Source organism: Condylura cristata, unplaced genomic scaffold, assembly GCF_000260355.1.
Source record: "Condylura cristata isolate star-nosed mole 26May11 unplaced genomic scaffold, ConCri1.0 scaffold00003, whole genome shotgun sequence".
NCBI lineage: Eukaryota > Metazoa > Chordata > Mammalia > Eulipotyphla > Talpidae > Condylura > Condylura cristata.
In genome coordinates this window covers 21,174,688-21,195,574 of record NW_004567104.1, presented here as the reverse complement: position 1 = coordinate 21,195,574, position 20,887 = coordinate 21,174,688, and the positions used below count along the sequence as shown (strand labels likewise).

At 41.7% G+C, this 20,887-nt stretch overlaps 1 protein-coding gene across 1 annotated transcript; it reads left to right on the top strand.

The window, feature by feature from the left end:
• The first annotated feature begins 513 nt into the window (after window positions 1–513).
• On the top strand, window positions 514–20,100 carry LIPH (lipase, member H). Its single transcript, XM_004675402.2, has 10 exons — window positions 514–559; window positions 1,159–1,526; window positions 1,951–2,059; window positions 7,584–7,685; window positions 9,558–9,647; window positions 11,282–11,449; window positions 13,002–13,097; window positions 13,825–13,936; window positions 18,117–18,290; window positions 19,920–20,100. Exons 1-10 carry the CDS (start codon window positions 514–516, stop codon window positions 20,005–20,007), a joined length of 1,353 nt encoding a protein of 450 aa, XP_004675459.1. The 3' UTR covers window positions 20,008–20,100.
• Window positions 20,101–20,887: the final 787 nt, after the last annotated feature.

The window sequence follows — 20,887 nt, the reverse complement described above, 5'->3', positions numbered from 1 at the left end:
GGAATCGACCTCATACGGAAGTGGCTTCAGATTCTCTCATACGGAAGTGGCTTCAGATTCTCAGTGCTGTGCTTTAACCCGCTGCGCCACCAGGGAGGGCCTTTATTATTATTTTTAAAGCTTTATTTATTTATGCAACAAGAACTGGTGTACAGGCCAGAGGTGCGAGGGGGTGAGAGGATTCACCAGAAACAGAGTGGGGAGCAGAACAAGCAGATCGAGTGAAATACACTGCTGAAGGGAGCAGTAGACAAGACGAGAAGTTTGCTGCACCATGTGGGTCACCTTCCTGGTGGGAGACAAACTCCTGCTGCAGTGGCTGCAGTTATCTTCAAAGTACTGTGCTTTAACCCATTATGCCACCAGGCAGGTTGCAAAATAATGAATTTCAACTACAGCATTCACTCCACATTTACCAGAGAGTCTACTAAGCAGGATGAATGTTTGATGCTTAATTGGAATTGAGAAGGTCTAAGAAAGGCCACTGTGGTCAACATTTGCAGGTGCTCCTGAATGACTCAGCGAAGCATATTACCTTCCTCATTGCTGTCCCAGACAGGTGCGTTTAGATTAGGAAAGAGGCACTTCAACCATGTAGGTTCAGTTATTGAATCCTCTCCATGTGCTGGGTACTACAGGAGATAGAGATTATAAGCAACCATTCCAAGGAGGATATATATATATATATATATATATGTATGTATATATATATATACATATATATATATATATATTTTGGTCTAGAAGGATATATATATATATATTTTTGGTCTAGAAATGTATGTATATATAAAAACCCATAATACAACTTTGAAGGTGTTTTCTTTGTGCTGTCAATGAGATATATAAAGAAGTTTTGGGAGCTCTGGGATGGTACTTATGGCTGAGTAAATCTGAGAAGATTTCAGTAGGGTGACTTTTTGGGTTAGAACTTGAAGGAGAACAGGATTTGGAAAAATGGTTTTACTGGTGGAAAAAAACCCACTATGTGAACTTTGACTGAAATATGATTTTTTTCACATCATTCAGTTAGATCTTGTCCCCTGGAAAGTACTGTAAGTCACATAGAGGTAACTCTCGCTAGTATAGGCCAACACTCTTGCTTGATGCCCACCTAAGGAAAGAATTGTCATGGTGCCATCTCATTTTCATTTGCAGACACAGATGAAGCATGCCCTTCATTCACCAAACTGAACTTTCACAATGCAGTGGTTGGTACAGAACTAGATGTGAGGTTGATGCTTTACACTTGGAGAGACCGGAACTGTGCACAACTCATCAGTTCTACAGATTTGGGGCACTTGAATGTGACCAAGAAAACCACCTTCGTTGTCCATGGATTCAGACTAACGGGTTCTCCTCCAGTTTGGATGGAAGTCTTAGTGCAGAGTTTACTCTCTGTAGAAGATATGAATGTGATTGTTGTTGATTGGAATCGAGGAGCTACAACTGTATTGTACTTTCGTGCCTCTAGTAAAACCAAAAAAGTAGCAACAGTGCTGAAGGAATTTATTGACCTGATGTTGGTAAGAGAGAATTCACTTAGGTGATTCAGGGCCAAATTGAAATTGTCCCATTGGAGATTTAAGGCCAAAAAGTTATCAGTATACATGGGTCTATTTTGTAACATTTGCAAATCCGAATAAGGTGTGATTTCTAGTAGAAGCATGAATGGAGATACCAAGGCACAAAGATTAAGGCACAGATAGATATATAGATTGGCTTGAATCCGCTTTGCTCCCTCACTAACTGCCTACCTTTGGCAGATGGCAATTCTGGGCTTCAGTTTCCTCAACTGGTTAATCAAAAGAGTAGGATATTCTTTGCAGGAGTGAAATGGAGTAGTGTATATAAGGTCTTAGAGATGTTACTGCAAAGTCAACAATTGGGATATTTCTCCCAATGTTGTCAGCCTCACAATTTGTAATGGTGGACTTCTTGAAATTCCAGGTAGAAGGAGCTTCTCTTGAAAACATATACATGATTGGAGTAAGTTTAGGAGCCCACATAGCTGGGTTTGTTGGAAAGATGTTCGATGGGCAGCTGGGGAGAATTACAGGTAAGGTTTCCTGAGAATGGGCCTGGGTGGTTGGCGTGGGCAGGATGTTCACAGGGAGCCCGTTATGCAGGCAATCTAAGTCCTTAGCTAGCTTCTCCAGTTACCATCTCTAAGCACATGTACAAAAAGAAGGCCATAACAATATTGACCTCAATCTATTATTTAATAAAATATGTACACAACATTTTTAAAATTGTATATGTCATAGCAAATATTGGTAGTGACTTTTTCTTTTATGACTAGAAGAGCAGCTATGTCCCTTGAGAACTTGATCTGTGCACCCAAAGCAGATAGCCTTTTTCCTTACATTGGATCTAGAACAATCTGAACTACATGTGCAATATGTTTCTGTCCCCAGGCACAGCTGGAGTCTCGTGATAGGAAAATAAGCTGGGAATACTGATGGCTGAGTCTTACTCTCTGAATATCAGCTTTCAGGTCAAAGCTGAATGAAAACACCCAGAAACTTTAGCAGGTGAAACTCCAAACAAAGATTCCCTTGCTGGGATGTCTTGCCTGTTATGCTGTAACTTTCCACAGTTACAAATGATGGCCTGAAAGAGCCTTTCTCTTTAAGAGACAGGGCTCCACCCACTTCTAACTTTCTCAGTATCCATTCTAATAGGAGATAGCTCTTTAATTTTTTTGTTGTCTGTGAAGGGCCTGCCTGCCAAAGCACTAAAGCCACTGATGTCAAAATTCAACTTCCCCAAGTGTCTCCCACTCCTCTCCTTTCTCTACCACTACATCCACCTCACTCTTTCTTCCTTCCCAGCAGCCCTCATTCAGGAAGTCTGAGTCATGGCATACTGGGAGTTGTATTCCAAAGCACCTGACACGTGCTGCCTGGGGGTTAGGAAAGTAGTGTATGTCCCACAGCCACACTGCTAGACCCTTTAACAAATTATTCCTGAGCTGAGATATGACTAGTTGTCACAGGGTGTTAATCCCATGGTTTATACCTTTGAGTCACACTTACTTGGATGCTTTTAATATTTCCAGACTTGGAGACAAAGGGAATAGTGATCAAAAGAAATAATAGTAGTCATGGAACTGTGTGAAGGGTACTAGCTATTCAAAGCAACCTGAAAAGACTTTGTCAATAGTAGGTGTTCAAGACCAGGGCTCAGGTTCTTCAAGGTGCCCTGCCTCCATGTGGCCCTTGTTTCCTTGTGTTCTCAGTTCCCAGCTGGCCTTGGAGCTCAGCGTATGTTTGCCTTTAATAGTGTATCTAAGTACAAAGTTCAGAGAAAAAGTTAGGAAAGTTTTTTTATTTTTGTGTGCTTTACGGTATGAAAGCAATTCAACCAATTAGCCTCAATTACACATACTTTGAAAAGATTTCATTTTTGTTTGTGAGTATCAAAGATGAGTGATTTTTTTCAAATTCAGTAAGCCTGCACCTTACCTGTTGGGAGTTACTCTTCTGCTAAAGTAGGTCTTTTCTTTGTGGTGTTTAAAAGGTGATAAAGTCTTTTAAAAAATGATTTATGGTGTTTACTTCTTTTTCACGGTGTATAAATGTTCGGTGGCTAACTTCAAGCTACAGTTGACCTCACTGGCCATGAAGTTTGGGAACAGTTAAATAAATTGTGCTCTCCAGTGCTGGTGTCAGCTCCCTCTAGCCACCACTGCCTTGTTCTATTTAGCCCCGGGTCCTCAACCTGCTAGCAAAGCTGTTGCCATGACTACTTTGAATGTGCATGCAATGTAATCTCATCTCTGATCATGGAAATTCCCAAAGCCAGCTTTCTTTCTACTCTGGACTCACAAGGCTGTGCTCTGTGGCCTAGATTCAACTCGCGGTCCATAGTTCAGTTTTCTATCTTTACGGACTTCCCCATCCTCATCCTCATTCTCTCTGAGCACCACAGCCAACCTCAGCTGTCTGCAAGAGCATTCTGAGGGTAAAGTATTCCCTCTCCTAGACCCCACTGTTTTGCCTGAGTAGATTCATCTGATGGGGGGAGGGAGGTAGGAAGGGGTGGGAGTTGGCATGTTACCCACGTTTATTCTCAACTCCCAAGAGCTGGCCACTTCTGCTTGCTGATGATCCCAGTCACAAGGACTGCCTCATCTCTCGATTGCCCTTTCTTTCACCTGCCCTTCTTTTTTGCTTTTCCTCTCTAGGCACATTTCCTAGTATTACTTCTCATAACTTTTCCAACAGAATATGCAGAGGATGAGTGGATTTTAAAATATGTTAAGTACCTACATCCCTTAATAAGTGATATAAATTACACATTAAATTGTATTCTCCATCCCAAGTGCGTATAAAAATCACTTTGAAGGTGCTTATAAAGCTGGCTTACTGAATTGGAATCTCTAGGGTTGGGGTCAGGAGTCTGTACCACCAAAAGATGCAAAGTGATCTAAAACCACACTTCAAGAAATGATCTCAGAGCTATTCTGTGCAAGATAGAATAGCTATGCGGCCACTAGCCACATAGGGTCATTGAGCACTTGAAATGTGCTTATGCAAACTAAGAGGTGCTAAAACTGAAAAATACATATTGGATTTTAAAGAATAACAACAACAACAAAGAATTTTTTTTTAAAGATTTATTTATTTGTGCATACAGAACTGGGGTACAGGCCAGAGGCTCAGGGGCGGTGAGAGGCTTCACCAGAGACAGAGCAGAGAACAGAACAGGTAGATCAATGAAGTACACTGCTGAGGGGAGCAGCGGGCGGGTCAGGAGAGGTCTGCCGTGCCATGTGGTCACCTCCGGGGCAGGCGGGAATTGAACTCATGTGGAAGCAGCTTTAGATTCTCAGTGCTGTGATTTAACCCGCTGTGCCACCAGGGAGGGGCAACAAAGAATATTTTTAAAATCTCAAATTTTTATTATTTTTAAGAAAGATTTATTTTTATTTATTTATGCATATAAGAACTGGGGTCTAGGCCAGAGGTGGAGGGTGGTGGTGTGGAAGGATTCACCAGGACAGGAAGATCCTCTGAAATACACTGCTGAGGGGAGCAGCAGACAAGACAGGCGAAGTCTGCTCCTCCGTGTGGGTCAGCTCCTTGGCCAGGGATCAAACTCATGCTGCAGTGGCTGGCAATAATTTGATAGAGCTGAGGTTAATCCCTGTGGCACAGGGGAGCTCTCATTTTTTTTAATATTACATGTTGAAATGATAATATTTTGGACATCCTGGGCTATATAAGGGCACACATACTTGGATATACAAGGGCAATTTAATTGTCCTGGTTTCTTTTTTCTTTTTTTTTTTTTTTAAAGATTTATCCATTTGTGCATACAGAACTCAGGTACAGGCCAGAGGCTCAGGGGTGGTGAGAGTCTTCACCAGAGACAGAGTGGGGAACAGAACAGGCAGATTGACAAAGTACACTGCTGAGGGGAGTAGCGGACGGGCCAGGAGAGGTCTGCCGCGCCATGTGGTCACCTCTGAGGCAGGCGGGAATCGAACTCATGCGGAAGCGGCTTTAGATTCTCGGTGCTGTGCTCCAACCCGCTGCGCCACCAGGGAGGGCCCCTGGTTTCTTTTTTTAATGTACTTTCTAGAAGTTTAAAAAATTAGATAGTGAATGCCACTGCCTTAAAGGGTTCATGGTGACCTTGGGGGACCCTGAAATTGCACACATTAATATTGGATGTCTGTCCTGGAGAGAGGTTCAGAAATTTCATCAAATCTCCAAATCAAGTTAATGCTGCAATAAAAGGCAAGAATCACTAGCTAGACAGTTTCTAATGATCTTTGAGGAACAAGGAAACATTCCATTTTTCCACTTAGTTTCTATTCCATAATTTCAAAGTGTCCTGAATTCAGATTCATACATCCTTTTATAAGTCTTCTGAAGAAGCTATTAAGTCTACATCCATTTTGCAGATCAGGAAACTGAGGTTCAGAGAAATACAGTAAGCTGCCTAAAGTCACATGCCTATTTGGTGTTGGCCATGAGACTCCATGTCATATCTCTGACTTCATTGGTCTCAACCCACAGATAATACAAAACTTTTTAGGCAGTTTGACTGTAATTTTTGTAAGCTTGTCATTTGCTATGGCTTAACATAAAGGAGATCATATATGTGAACCTGTCACAGGTTCACTGTGACAGTCCCCATTTATGCTGCTTGTCCTAGTATAATAATTAATGCACCCTCATTACCCTCAAAATTGCCCTGCTTTAGATGTTATATAGTGAGCCAGTTTATCCACATGGAGCTGTGACTACAATGCACGGGGGCTCTCACTGCTCATTTTCTTAAGAGGGGAAGTGGTAATACCTTTCGTGAGGATGGTGAGGCCTCCCCAGCAATTCTGTCCCAGTGATGAGTTTCCCATACTGTGTTGAAAACACCCTGTCAACTCCAGTGACTAGGTGTTGAGTCATTTCTACATACATCAGTTTCAATTGAGATAGTAGTGATCTTGGGAAGAAAGAGATAAGGAAATCAAGAAAGGGGCAGGTAAAGAAATGCCTCTAGGAAGCAAAAGCTTCTGGAGAGAAGAAATGGGAAGATCAAGGCTAGAAACAGGAAATCAGAGGGGTAAAGATGCTGCCTTTTGGATTCTTCTATATAACAGTAGGGTGTGGGAGATGTTACTTAAAATAATGTCCACAGATACAAAGCTTCAGGCAGGTTCCCATTAGGCAGGTTTCTGGCAAGTGAGGACTTTTTGTGCCTTGGTGGGTTTGTGCTTGCTTTTTGTTTAAGTTTAAAATTTTCTGTTTGTTTACAGTGTCATGGGAGCTGGTCTTTTATAACTCCAAGTGTTTAGTGATGATGAGGGACGCCTAGCTAACACTGACCAAGGGCAAGAAATAAGTTCAGGCACTTATGGGTGGGTTAGTTCCGTAGAAATTGACACTCACTTTTTCCTCCCTCTTGGACTTATGCCACGATACCTGGCCACACCAGTGAGTTTCACACTCTCCCACTCAGCTTGCCAAACCCAGTGCAATGAAACCAAGCCTCTACAGAGAAAGGTGATTGTATGGTGAGACTATGGCTCTGGGTAAGACATCTGAAGTCCCTAAACCTCAGTTCACACATCTTTAAAATGAGAATAACAGAAACCCTGTCTCCCTCACAGGCTTGTGATGTGGACTGGATGAGATAGTACATATGAATAAAAATGGAAACTCGGAAGTTTGTTTTACTAATAACAAGAAGGAAAGGTTGAGTGAAGTTTCTGGGTCATTTAAAGTGGGATAAAGAGAAGTATAGCATCTCCTTTTATATACACCCTTTGGTTCCCCACCCACACGGTAGGAACTAGGTAAACCCCTAGCCTCTGGTCCACCTCTGCTGTACACAGCCTGGTGCGTAGCTTTGCACGAAATACTTCTCTTGAGGGAGTGTGGGTGCCAGGGTAATAGGACTACTGTGGGAAGGGCTGTGGAAAGGAGCCTGGCAAAGCAGGGTGGGAACGCAATGCTTGCCCATGGGAGGGTGACCTGCAGCAGCCTGATCCATCTTGGGGAGCCACCTAAAGCCCTGCTGCAGGTGACTCATGGCGTCGGGCTGCCAAGCTGACTCTGTTTTCCTTCCAGGTCTTGACCCTGCGGGCCCTTTATACAACGGGAAACCTCCCGAGGACAGATTAGATCCCAAAGACGCTCAGTTCGTTGACGTCATCCACTCCGACACTGACGGTAACATTTCTACCCGGCGGGTCAGGGAGCCCCGCGACTCTGCGGGGGAGCTGGCGTGTGGGGGCGGATCAGGTTTCTCCAGATTCCTTCTTTCTGGGTGGCTCAGGTCCAAACCCACAGGACTCACAGGGAAGCTGGTTGAACGCAGACATTGAGGATCTCTTGCGGGAGTGGGGGCGCTTTCCTGTCCCTTCTTCCTTGTAAGGCGTGCTTCCTGGCCAATCCAGGACAGGCCGACCTGCACCGCGTTTGGACGGATGTTTCCATATGTGCAACTGGGTCTGCTCCTCTGGTGATTTTGTTTCTTTTTGGTTTCTGTTTCTTTCATAATTATCTTAAACTAAAAAGTATGTTGAAGGGTTGTGTCTCCTGGAGGAGCGATTCAGAACCACCGGTAGGACTCCATCCAGGTCTTTGCCCATCCACACTGGGGTTTCTGTCTTTCTTGTTGCGAATTTCATATTCAGCCAGGGTCTTGGGAGCTGGAGATAAGGATATGTCCTTATATGTGAATGTCTGGGGAAAGAACTGGAAAGCTAGAATCTAGAGAGGGCTGAGGGGACAGAGCAGAATGATCATTCAATCATTCAATTTTACACATTCTGTGATACAATCACCTGAGCAACCCTTGAACTCCTATCATTGGCAGCTGGTGTGCTATTCAGCAGTTGTTCTCTTTAGAGGAAATGTCCCTGCCAAAAAACTGTATTCTTACTGGCAAAAATACTACTTTACTCAAGTGCATACCTCTGTGCCATTTTAACACTTAGTGGAATAGAGCAATTTTTTTTTTAATGCATACAAGAACTGGGGTACAGGCAGGGGGTGGTGAGAGGTTTCACCAGAGACACAGTGGGGAACAGAACAGACAGATCACTGAAATTCACTGTTGAGGGGAGCAATGGACAGGTGGAGAGATCTGCTGCACCATGTGGGTCACCTCCCAGACTAGGAATCAAACTTTAGCTGTACTGGCTGCAGATAGCTTCATACTGCTGCGCTTTAACCCATTGTGCTACCAGGGAGGGCCCAGAGGAATTGATTTTTTTATACCTGAAGAGAAAGGGAATTTTGAAGAAAAGAATTTTGCAGCCAGGCAGCCGTGAACTGAAATCCAGGGTCATGGTGTAATCATATTTGTTCCCTAAATCCTCTGTGCTTCAGTATGTTCACCTGTAACTTAACTTCATCTGAATTTACCCAACATCTACTTTGCAGACATTGTGAAAATCAGAGAAAAACCAAGAAGTATCATTCCCACAGATACATGTAGCTCCTCAGTATGAAATAGGTAGTAATATTATTTTGATGAGATATTCCATATATATGCAGATAAATATATGATTCTTGCAATCAAGTATTTTACTGATTATTTGGGGGTATAATGTTAAAGAGAATAAGCAGTTACTAAGTATATCTATAATTTTAGATCTCCAGTTTCTAGAAGCATTTCTCATCTTTTTACCAATCTAGATCCCAAAATTTACAATATTTTTCCTACTAAGTCAATATTAATTTTTCTCCTATTTGGAAATTACAGGGTTCCAATCAAATGTAAAGAAGAAAAATTTTATTAACCTTGCAGTGAGTGAATACAAGAATGGAAACAATGCCATGACCATTTCCATAGCCTCCTAGTTAGAAATCATTGCTTTCTAAATAAGTACCTAGGTCATTTGGGGCACAATATTTAGATAAGCATAACAATAATAGTGATGGGAATAATAATGAGGTCGCTGCAATATAATCTCTGCTTCTATCCTGCAGGCAGATGAGCTAGGAGGTGTGAAAAGTTCAGAGCATAGACAGTGGGAAGCAAAGCAAAGCAGGAAAGCTCAGAGCAGTGTAAAAGCATAGTGTGTTCTCTTCCAGCACTGGGCTACAAAGAGCCTTTAGGAAACATAGACTTCTATCCAAATGGAGGAGTAGACCAACCTGGTTGTCCCCAAACAATACTTGGAGGTAAGTGTTGATATTTTATGTTTTGTACACTCATGGCTTAAGAAATTTTAAAAACTGATGTTATTCTATGTGGATTAGTACTTAATAAAAGCCAGATTCCCTGAGAAATAGAAGTGTCATAAATATAAGCTAAAGTTATTGCTCAAATAGTTACTGCCTTTAAAAAACACAACATTTTGATTAAAAGCTATTATGAACTAGTTCTCTCTTTTGACAAGGTGTGTCTTTGACATAAAAATTCCAATCTGGAAATACCTGCTGGAAGACTGTGGAAAATATAGACCAAAAAAAATCAGCTATCCAACCAAACATTCTTTTATATTAAAATTTTAGAAATAATCTAAATGTCCAGTATAGGGAAATGATTTAACAGTATGGTGTGCAGACATAAAGGAACATAATTGTTAAAAATAATATTTTAAGAGATTAATGAAGATGCTTACAAAATGATAAATTTTTGAAAGAGACAAAACTCTACAGTATGAGCCTAATTAACTTTACTAATTTTGATTACCCTCTTCTGAATGACTCTATCCTCTGACTCATGAATCTGACGCTCTGTGCCGAAGTTCTCCATCATCTCTAACTCTTCTGACATCCATGTCTTTGTCTCATTGGCCTCCTTTCTTGCCATCGGGCCTCATTGTACCACTAAGACTTAACTGAGGCTTGGCCTCTTCTTCCCATTCAGCCTTTCAGTGCTGCCTCCTACCGGTCAGCCTCTCTCACTTTAGCCTTCACCCAGCAGACAGGGAACTCTGGCAAGTGGCTGCCATTCTGATTGCATTGTGTACTCTCAGGACCTTAGGGTTTTACTACAGTAACCCCCTACCCACCCCTTACTGCTACCTGGGAGCGTCCCAGAGCAGTCATGGAGCCTGTTGATTGAGTGAAAGGTTCAGGTGTACGCTTCAACTTCTCCTTGGCTCTCAATAATGTCAGGGAATCTTCCTGTTTTATCTCTTGCTGTCTCTGTGATCACACTTTATGCTTTCAACTCAAATAACTTCCTGCTTGTAAATCATCACCTCTTAAAGGCGAGCTCCATATGACTTTTGTATCCAGATTAAGGTTCTACCTGAGGGAGACATTTTATTGACCTTAGTTTAGATGTTCTATTCATGTTTCATCTTGACCCAGATTGGAGAGATTCTTCCAACCTTTTTCAAAGGCCACTTCCTCTACCAGTTACTCCCTGATGCCTTCTTTCCCTACTATTTTTAGTAGTTTAGAGGGTATTGCCTTCTGCTGCAAACCTCTGGGGTAACCTCTGCATGCCAGTGGATTTTTCTCCTCCTTTATACTGACAAAAGAAAGACTGAGGTGGAATCCTGATTCAGGCATATGTTAGCTGTGTGACCTTGGTGAAGATGCTTAACCTCTGAGTCTCAATGCTCTGCTTAGTCAATGGGAGTAATCATACTTACCTTATTTTCTCCTGCTTCTTTGTGATTTTTATGTAAAGACTACATGGGATCACATACACCAAATCCGTTAGCACAGTGTCTGGCATATAGGAGACAGATGAATGAATTTTGTGTGTGTGCACATATATATGGGTGTGTACACAATAAGTGATATACCATTAAGTGTCATGACTGCTCTCCTCGTTAATCATCCCCTTTACAACCAAGGATACGAGTTCTTTAAATGCGATCATCAGAGGTCTGTGTACCTGTACCTTTCTTCCCTGAGAGAGAACTGCAGTATCATTGCATATCCCTGTGATTCCTACCGGAAGTATAGGAATGGCCAGTGTGTCACCTGCGGCGCACTGCACAAGGAGTCCTGTCCCCTTCTGGGTAAGTCCAACAAGAAGTCCTCCCCTCCAAGAACTAATTATTTTTGTAGGATCCTGAAATTGTTTTACTATCTTAAAACGAACCTGAAAATTGAGTATATTTAAAACATTGACTGTCAGTTTTTTCTAGTCAGTTTGTTCTGAGAACTACTCTGGTGCCTCCTAATAAACATTATTAGAAAAGTGATTTATATAAGATTTTATCTAGAAGGTAGTGCAATTTCCTCTAGTCTAGTCTAACATGAAAAAGAAGGTTCCAGAAGAGCCTCCAAAACTACACAGGGCACAGTCATTTTACAGTAATCTGCTCCCAAAGAGATAGGAACATCCTCCCAATGTACACAGCCTCTGCTGAGGTGGACCTTTGTGTCAAATGAGACTTGAAGAGTGAGCCCTTCCAATAATGCACTCACTGCACATATTGTGAGCATGTGCTGGTGTTAGCTGGTGTGATAGATACTATGGGGCTGCTTGGATATTTGCTAAGATTTAGTAGAAATATTCCAGGTGATGAGAAACTTTAAGACTGGAAGTTCAAATGAAAAATTTCCAGTTTTTCCCAAAGGAACAATCCAAATTCACATCAGAGCTTGCCTGAGACAAGGGGTTCTCAACCCTGATTGTGCATGAGAACCACCTAGAGAACTTTCAGAAATACTGATGCCTGGGTCCTCAGAACAATTATGTCAGAATTTGGAGGCCCTTCTCTGGGGGGGGGGGACGACAGAGGAAAGCGAGCAACCCACCCCACCCCTCACCATAGCACACAACCTCATTCCTGCAGGCACAGATATGAAGGAGGACAGTCCCTACTTGGTGACATAGTCACATGGCAAACCTAATTGCAGTTTTCCAGAGAGCACATCACTTTGCAAGAGTGTACTATTTTAGGCATATGCCTGACTCTGTTTTAATCTATAAAAATGAACTTATTACTGAAAAATGTCAGTGCTATTCTTGGATCACCCCAGTGTGTGCCACTCGCCCCTCCCAACCCTTGTGCCAGAAGCAGGGCTAGGTGATGTAATATCAGTAGGAAGGGGGCGTGTCACCACTGTGTCCTTTGGCAAGCCTTAGCTGTTGGGAACAGCAGGTTCTGGGGATAGGGATACAGTGCCCTGGCGACCCTGTAGGTCCTCATCATGGGGAGAGGAGAAGGGGGGTTATCTCCAGTGGTGGTAGGCTCAAACTCACTGTTCCCTCTTCCCTGTATACTTTTTTTTTTAAGATTTATTTATTTATTCATACAGAACTGGGGTACAGGCCAGAGATGTGGAGGGTGAGAGGATTCACCAGGGACAGAGTGGGGAGCAGAACAGGCAGATGGACGAAGTACACTGCTGAGGGGAGCAGCGGCCGGGTCAGGAGAGGTCTGCCACGCCATGTGGATCTCCTCCCAGGCAGGCAGGATCGAACTCATGCAGAAGTGGCTTAAGCTTCTTAGTTCAGTGCTTTAACCCGCTGCGCCACCAGGGAGGGCCACCCCTGTATACTTTTATATTTACACAATAATGAAGCGGTTTAACATTACAGGTTTCCAACTTGTTTTATAGGCTACTATGCTGATAACTGGAAAGAACATTTAAAGAAGAAAAATCTTTCTATAACTAAAGCATTCTTTGACACCGCTGAGAAGGAGCCCTACTGCAGTGAGTGCTGGATGTGGCTGTCTGCTGTTGCCCAATCCTTTCTTTTTGGAATAATTGAGTCTCTGCTTCTATGCTACTTCTTGGCGAGTGAAAGCCAAGATGAAGTTTATTTACTTTTTAAAGGTTTATTATTTATGCCTACAAGAAGTGGGGTCATGCCAGAGGTATGGGGGTGTGGGTGAGAGGATTCACCAGAGACAGAGTGGGGGGCAGAACAGGCAGATCAACTAACTACACTGCTGAGGGGAGCAGCAGGCAGGTCAGGAGAGGTCTTCTGTGCCATGTAGGTCAGCTCCCTGGCTAGGGATCGAACTTGTGCTGCAGTGGCTGTAGATAGCTTCATAGTGCTGTGCCCCTTGTGCCACCAGGGAGAACCAAGATAAAGTTTAGAATTAGTTGAATGCTGATTCAACCATGTATTAGCTATGTGACATTGGCTAAGGCATTTAACCTCTCTGGGTTTCAATGTCAATAGGTAAAATAGGGATAATACTTGTTTTCTGGGTTATCGAGATTAAAGTCTCAATAAATCATAGTCATTAGTTTCATTAGATGGCCACTCTAATCATTGAGAGCTTCTTGATATGAGATTGGGTCTAGAAAAATCAGGTGTCTACCACATTTATGTGTCAATTCCAGCTCCAAAGCAACCATGATGACCTTTTTAGGGAAGTAGGAAGCAGTTGGGAGTATCTCTCTCTTCCTATGTTTTCTCCCTGTTTTGCAGTGTATCATTACTTTGTGGACATTATAATTTGGAACAAGAATGTAAGAAGAGGGTCTATTACAATCAAGTTGAAAGACAAAGCTGGAAACACCACAGAATCCAAACTCAATCAGTAAGTTGGGCTGGGATAGTTTTCAATTTCTCTTTTTGCTCAGAGAAATAAATCCCCCAATATATAGCTATTTTTATAAGTATTTATTTTTGTGTAGGGGTGTAGGTCAGAGATACGGGGTATGAGAGTATTCACCAGAGACAGAGTGGGGAGCAGAACAGACAGACTTACTGAAATACACTGCTGAGGGGAGCAGTGGATGGGTCAGGAGAGGTCTGCTGTGCCATGTGGGTCAGCCCCTGGTGGAGATGGAGCTCATGTTGCAGTGGCTGCTGATCGCTTCATAGTGCTGTATTTCACCCCTTGAGCCACCAGGGAGGACCCACCTTCTGAATTTTACCTATGAAGAATGTGAAGCTCAAAGAGGCCAAATGATTTGGCTAATATCACACAGCTGGTCAGGGTAAATCAGGTGAAATCAGGATTCCTCCATCCCTGACACTTACACTGTATCCACTATATTATATTCCTCTCACTAAGTTGTATTGCTCCCTCCACTCTGACATGCTTGAAGTTTGTGGGGAATGGGAATTTTTTTTAGAAGTTCGTATTCATCTTTCAGGGAACTCTCTTTGGTGATTTCTAACCTACTGTAGGGCAGCACTTTCAGGGAAGATACCGCTAGGGGGCGCATTTGGAAATCCAGGCTCAGGTAACTTCTGGGCTCCGCTTGAGTGTGGAAGCTGGGCAGAGACCTCATTTGGCGACTCTAGTAATAGCAGGGAGGGAAGGTTGTGCTCACCTAGCAAAATTTGGACATTCATGCCAACACTTGGTTACATATTTGCTTTACCGGTGTCTTAGAAGTTTTAATCCTACATAGTGAATTTCTTCCAACTAGGAATTCCTAAATTTGGAGACTTAGCTCTTGGTCAAGATAGAAACCCTTTCAACTTTGTTAGTCAAGTTCACTCTCTTACTTTAGTCAAGGCTATGAAAATATCATTACCACTCAGTGATTATGTGGGGAAAAGGGAAACAGTCACTCCATTTCATAGTGAGATTATAACTGCTTTTCTCTTTTTTCAAAGTTAACTTTAGTATGTTAGCATTTAGTATGATTACTATTTAAAGTAAGGGAAATAATATTAGTGGGTGCCCTGAGTTTTTCTATTCTTACTAGACTGTGGATACAAATGGAGTCACATTCATGTTTACTATCTGCCTGGTGACTGAGTATACATGGTTCCATATTTTACATGCATTTTTAAAAACATTTTAAAAAGGTTGAGAGATAACACACACATCATAAAATTCACTTTTAAATTTTATAAGTAATTGGTTTATAGTATACTCACAAAATGTTCACTGTCACCACAGTCTAATTCCAGAACATTTTTGTTATCTCAATATGAAATTTCTTACTCATTTGTAGTATTTCCCTATTTCTCCCTTGTTCCTAGCCTCTAGCAAGCACTCATCCACTTTCTTCCTCTATGTAGTTACCTCCTCTGGGTATGGTATATATAAATGAAATCATGCGATATGTATCATTTTGTGTCTGCCTTCTTTTTGCCTAGTTTAATGTTTTAAAGATTTATCCATGGTACCGCATGTATCAACAAATTTGTTCCTTTTTAGGGCTGGGTAGTATTCCACTATGTGTATACTACACATTTTATTTTGATCCATATGTGGGGTTATGAACCCAGCAAGCTTCTACATACCACTCTGTTCTGCTCACATATACCACATTCTATTTGGGTTGTTCAATTCTTTGGCTGTTATGAACAATGCTGCTATAATTATGTCATAGCATTGTTTTTTTTTCTGTGACTGTTTTCATTTCTCTTGAGTAAATATCTAGCAATGAAATTGCTGGGATATGGTAACTGGCATTTTTTTTTTAAGATTTATTATTTTATTTATGCATACAAGAACTGGTGTGGAGGCCAGAAGTGTGACCAGGATGAGAGCATTTACCAGAGACAGAGTGGGGAGCAGAACAGGCAGATATACTGAGATACAACTAGTTGGGGGAGCAGTGGGCGGGTCAGGAGAGGTCTGCTGCACCATAAGGATTAGCTCCCTGGCCAGGGATTGAACTTGTGCTCCTGTGGCTGGTGATAGCTTCATAGTGCTGAGACTTTAACTCCTGTGCTAACAAGAGGCACAACTCTGCCATGTTTTCAGGAGCTGCCTGTCAAGCAGTAGTTTTCCAAAGAGGCTGTACCATTTTATGTTCCCATCAGTAGTGTATGAGATTCCAATTTCTTCACAAACTTTCCAACACTGTTATATATCTTCTTTTTTCTTTTTAATTGTGAAACAAAAAGTAAAACCCTTGACATCAAATGAATCCTTTTAATCATTACCAAGTGTGGGTTTCAGTAGTATTTATCAATAGTACATTCATGTGGTTATGAAAAAGACCTCCAGAACTTCATCATTTTGCAAAACTGCAAATCTTGCTCTGTTTCCCCCTTTCCACAGACCCTGACAACCTCCATTGTACCTTCTGTTACTCTGAATTTGACTACTTTAGACACCTCCTGGGAATGGAATCATAAATACTTGTCTTTTTTGTCTTTATTTTCTCTAAGTATACTGTCCTCAAAGTTCAGCCATGCTGTAGCATGTGACAGGATTTCTTTTCTTTTGAAGGTGGAATGTACCATTGCATGTAGGTATCACATTTTATTTATCTATTCATCTGCTGAGGGACATTTGGGTAGTCCCTACATTTCTTGGCAACTGTAAATAATGCTGTTATGAACATGGATGCAAATCTCTTGTAGACATTGCTTTCATTGTTCTTGAGTATGTGCCCAGCAGAGGACTGCTGCATCATGCGGTAAGTCTACTTTTAATCTTTTGAAGGAACTCCGTGCTGTCTTTCATAGCAGAGGCACCACTTATATATATATATGTATATACATATACACACACACACATATGTATATAATATATATGTATATATGTATACATGTATAATGTATATGTATACATCTATATGTATATATATTATACACACACACATATATAATAGTTTATTTTTACACCTTTTTGTGCATTTTTCCATCTCAGTTGCAATCTCCTTGGGCTTCCCATCACCAAATCAAATCACACATGGCAGAGGCACCACTTATATTAACACACCGACAGTACACAAGGGTTCCAATTTTCCACATCCTCATCACCTATTTTCTTTCTTTCTTTTTTCCACAGCAGCCTTTATAATGGGTGTGAGGTCATTCTGTATCCTCTGGGACAATCTTCATTATTCTTTCTATAGTTCTTTACTTTTTAGTAAGCAGATTGCTCCAGAATCACTTTGCATTTTCCCTCCCCTAGCACTGGGGTCAGCAATTTTTTCCAGAGAACCCTTGTTCCTTTGAGTGGAAATGGTATTTAGAAACTCAAAATCTTGACACCTTTCATATTAGTGTTGTTCCTGGAACTTACACATGATTCTATGAGGTTGGGGGTGACAGGCACATCCCCCTATGCCACCCAATCCCTATCCCACCTCCAAATTAAGGAGTAAGCTAAAGCCTTCTCTGTTCTGAAGCTTAGGGGCTCCTCTGCCTATTTGCCAGCCCTTCAGGGAGACTTTCACCCAGCTATGGGGAAACTGAAGGCTTAACTGGAAGTTTCAGCTGCAGAAAGCATCTCCACACACCTGGATAAAAGTATTGGGATTTGGGAAATAGCTAATTTAAGGTTTATCTTGACAGGCAGGACTGAATAAAAGCTATGCTTAAACACAATCTATCAGTATCTGGTTTGGCTAAAAACGTACACATTTGTCTAGAAGTGTAGTTTAATGAAATGACAAACTTTGACCTTAGCCACAACTGGCTTTAAATCCCTGAAAGGCTGCAGGCACACCCTATGGCCCAGGTGAGCTTAAACTCTGCTAGCATATGTGTGCTTGTCTGTAAAATGAAGATAACAACCTCACCTGTAGAATTTGTGAGGCGAGTAGAGACGTGGCAAGGGAGAAAACTTCGAGCATGCGGTTGGCAGTCAGCACATCCCTCTAGTGTCCTAGCGTGTCGTCAGCTCTGGGGTCAGCAGCTTCGCTCATGCACTGCTTTGGATCCAGCCGACTTTGCTCCAGAAAATTGGCTAGTGCAAGCCGTAGGATCAGCTGAGTACCTGCTTATGAATGATTTGTAGGCTGGAACAATTTTGCTAACAATCTATAACCATTCAAAATATTATTCTTTCTTTCCAGTGAGCCCACAACATTTCAGAAATACCAGCAAGTGAGTTTGCTTGCAAGATTTAATAAAGATCTGGATAAAGTGGCATTGATTTCCTTGATGTTCTCTACAGACAATATAATAGGCCCGAAGTACAAGCTCAGGATTCTCCGAATGAAATTAAGATCACTTGCCCATCCAGAGAGGTGAGCTATAGGCAGGGCTTGACAAGCTCTGTTTTCCCAAGATTGGTTCCTGTCCATTATGCTTGGTCTGATGCTTTAATAGAACTTCATCATTCATGGTGAAAGAAGTGAGGGATTTTACAAAAGTAGATTTGATTGAAAACAAACAAAAAAAATAGTCCAGTAAGCCAAGAAAATTAGCGTGGTATGACCCTAATGAGAAATGCCCCAGAAATTCAAGGAAATGATACTGTTGAGAGCTCTTAACATTATAAGTTCCTCTTAGCCACACACATTGCTTGCAAGTTAATAATTTGCTATAGAAAAGAAAGTCTCATATGTTGCAAACTGCTGCAAGAACGAGAAATAAAAAATTGGAAAAATTTTTCAGGAGCTGAAAAATTGAAATCTTTTATTTCATGGATAAAATAGAAAAGTGCTACATCACTGTAAATTGGTGCTTACATTATAAAGTGTAAAATAAACTAGCTATATCAATGTTAGCTTTGATAGCTGCAGAGAGGATGTCCTGGCTCAGAAAATGCTCACTAAAGGATTTAGGGGCACACAACCTATACGCAGTTGGTTAAAAAAAATAAATAAAACAATGTGTATCTGTGGGAAGAGAGTGATTTTTTTATAGTTTATTTTTACATCATTTTGTACATTTTTCCATCTCAGTTGTAACCCCCATGGGCTTCCCGCACCATATTACCCGTGTGCCATGAGTGAGTGATTTTTTTAAAGCACAGAGCTAAGATGGTGTACATGTTTTGTGACAAATGTGACTCTATCCCATAGTCCTAGCCCCCAGTCTGTGAATGGAGAGGGACTGAAAATGAGTTTTTTGTGATTATACATCCCTTTTTTTCTCAGGCTTTAGGATACCTGAAACATTTAATAAACCTTTAATAAATTATTTAATAATAATAATACATGTGGCTCCTAAGAGGATAATCACTGCATTTTAAAGCTATGGAACTTTTTAATATTTCTCCTCTTGATGATTAAAGTAATACATGTTCATTTTATGAATCTGGAAAGTACAGAAAACCCTAGGAAACTAATTGAAAACTGTCACTCAGAATGTCATGATTCAGAGGCAACTACTATTTAATAGTTTTGATGACTTCTTCTAACTGTTGTGTTATTGTTTTTCGATTTAGTTGATGTTGTGTGGTAAGTAAAACTTTACATTCCCCTTTTTTGTTGTGGATGTTGCTTTGCTTATTTACCATAACACTTTCCTATCACATTAGAAATAATGATTAACTAATTGTACATCCTAACAATATGATGCAGTTTCCTTTACTAGAATGTGTTTTTTTTTTTAAGATTTATTTATTTATGCATACAGAACTGAGGTACAGGCCAGAAGTGCAGGGGGCAGTGAGAGGCTTCACCAGAGACAGAATGGGGAGCAGAACAGGCAGATCATCACAGTACACTGCAGAGGGGTGCAGCAGCTGCCGGGTCCGGAGAGGTCTGCCTGGCCTTGTGGTCACCTCCAGGGCATGTGGGGATCGAACTCTTGCGGAAGTGGCTTCAGCTTCTTAATGCAGTGCTTTAACCCGCTGCGCCACCAGGGAGGGCCCAGAATGTGGTATATTTATTCTTCTGTTGACCAGGATGCTTTTCCTTATTTTACAGACCCCAGTTGTGTCGGTATGATCTCATATTGTTGGAAAACGTGGAAACATCCTTCCAGCCCATTCACTGCTCAAAGTTGCAGTTGTAACTTGTCAGGGCAGGAGAGTGCCAGTAACATCAAGAAAGCCACAACTCTAGACTTTTCAAAAGCTTCACCTCACCTTTTCCTCCTGGCGCAGATGGATGGAGTAATTAGATTTTTTTCCTGTAATGTCCTATGGATGTCAAGTTGTAAAATGTCAAACAGCATGGATTATAAAACAGTGCTGGGGAGGGAGCCCCTAAGTAGGGCAAGTCAGAAATAACCGGGCTCCGCCCAGCCCTGAAGCTAGTCTGCCTGAGTCCTGCGGTTTCCTTTGTTCTGGCCTGTCCTGTCAGATTCTGCTGCTTGTGGCAGTGGAGGTTGGTCAAGTATATTAAAACAAAAGACTGGTGGGAAACCTCACTTTGGAGTCCCTCCACATTGCTGTGCCCAAATCCCCAAAGCTTCAGGGTCTCGCCTGAGGAGTGTGGAGACTGATCTACCTCAGGGCTGTTGGAAGGCAGGTCTGTGAAGGATTTTCTGAATCCCATTGCCACCTCTGTGAGTGATTTGATAAATGTGAATGCTTTTATTTATTTTGAAATGTCTTACCTCTTGTGCAATCAGAGAGCTTCTTTTAATCACAATCAGCCTCTTTCTGGAGCTGTTTGCTTTGAGAAAGCCAGAAAGGGGCACCCTTGGCTTCTTGCCTCTTGTAAGGTACAGTTTGTGCAGGAGGAAATGGAACAGCTGCTGGGACTAGATAGCAAGTGGATGAAGCCACGGGCAGCCTTTTAGCTCAGTCACCAGGGATAGAGTGAAAGGCAATTTTGGGCTTCTCCCAACATAGGTGTGCAGTGTGAATCTGGAGTGACAACTAGCCTCCCAATCTGGAGGCCAGAGAGGAGAGACCCTAAAAAGGATGGTCCTTGGTGTCAGATACCCA

Excerpts from the sequence above, each read along its gene's own strand:
- LIPH (XM_004675402.2), top strand. The coding sequence starts at position 514 with ATGACTCAGCGAAGCATATTACCTTCCTCATTGCTGTCCCAGACAG. Across the intron at positions 1,527-1,950 it reads AATTTATTGACCTGATGTTG|GTAGAAGGAGCTTCTCTTGA; the intron begins GTAAGAGAGAAT and ends TTGAAATTCCAG. Across the intron at positions 2,060-7,583 it reads GCAGCTGGGGAGAATTACAG|GTCTTGACCCTGCGGGCCCT; the intron begins GTAAGGTTTCCT and ends TTTTCCTTCCAG.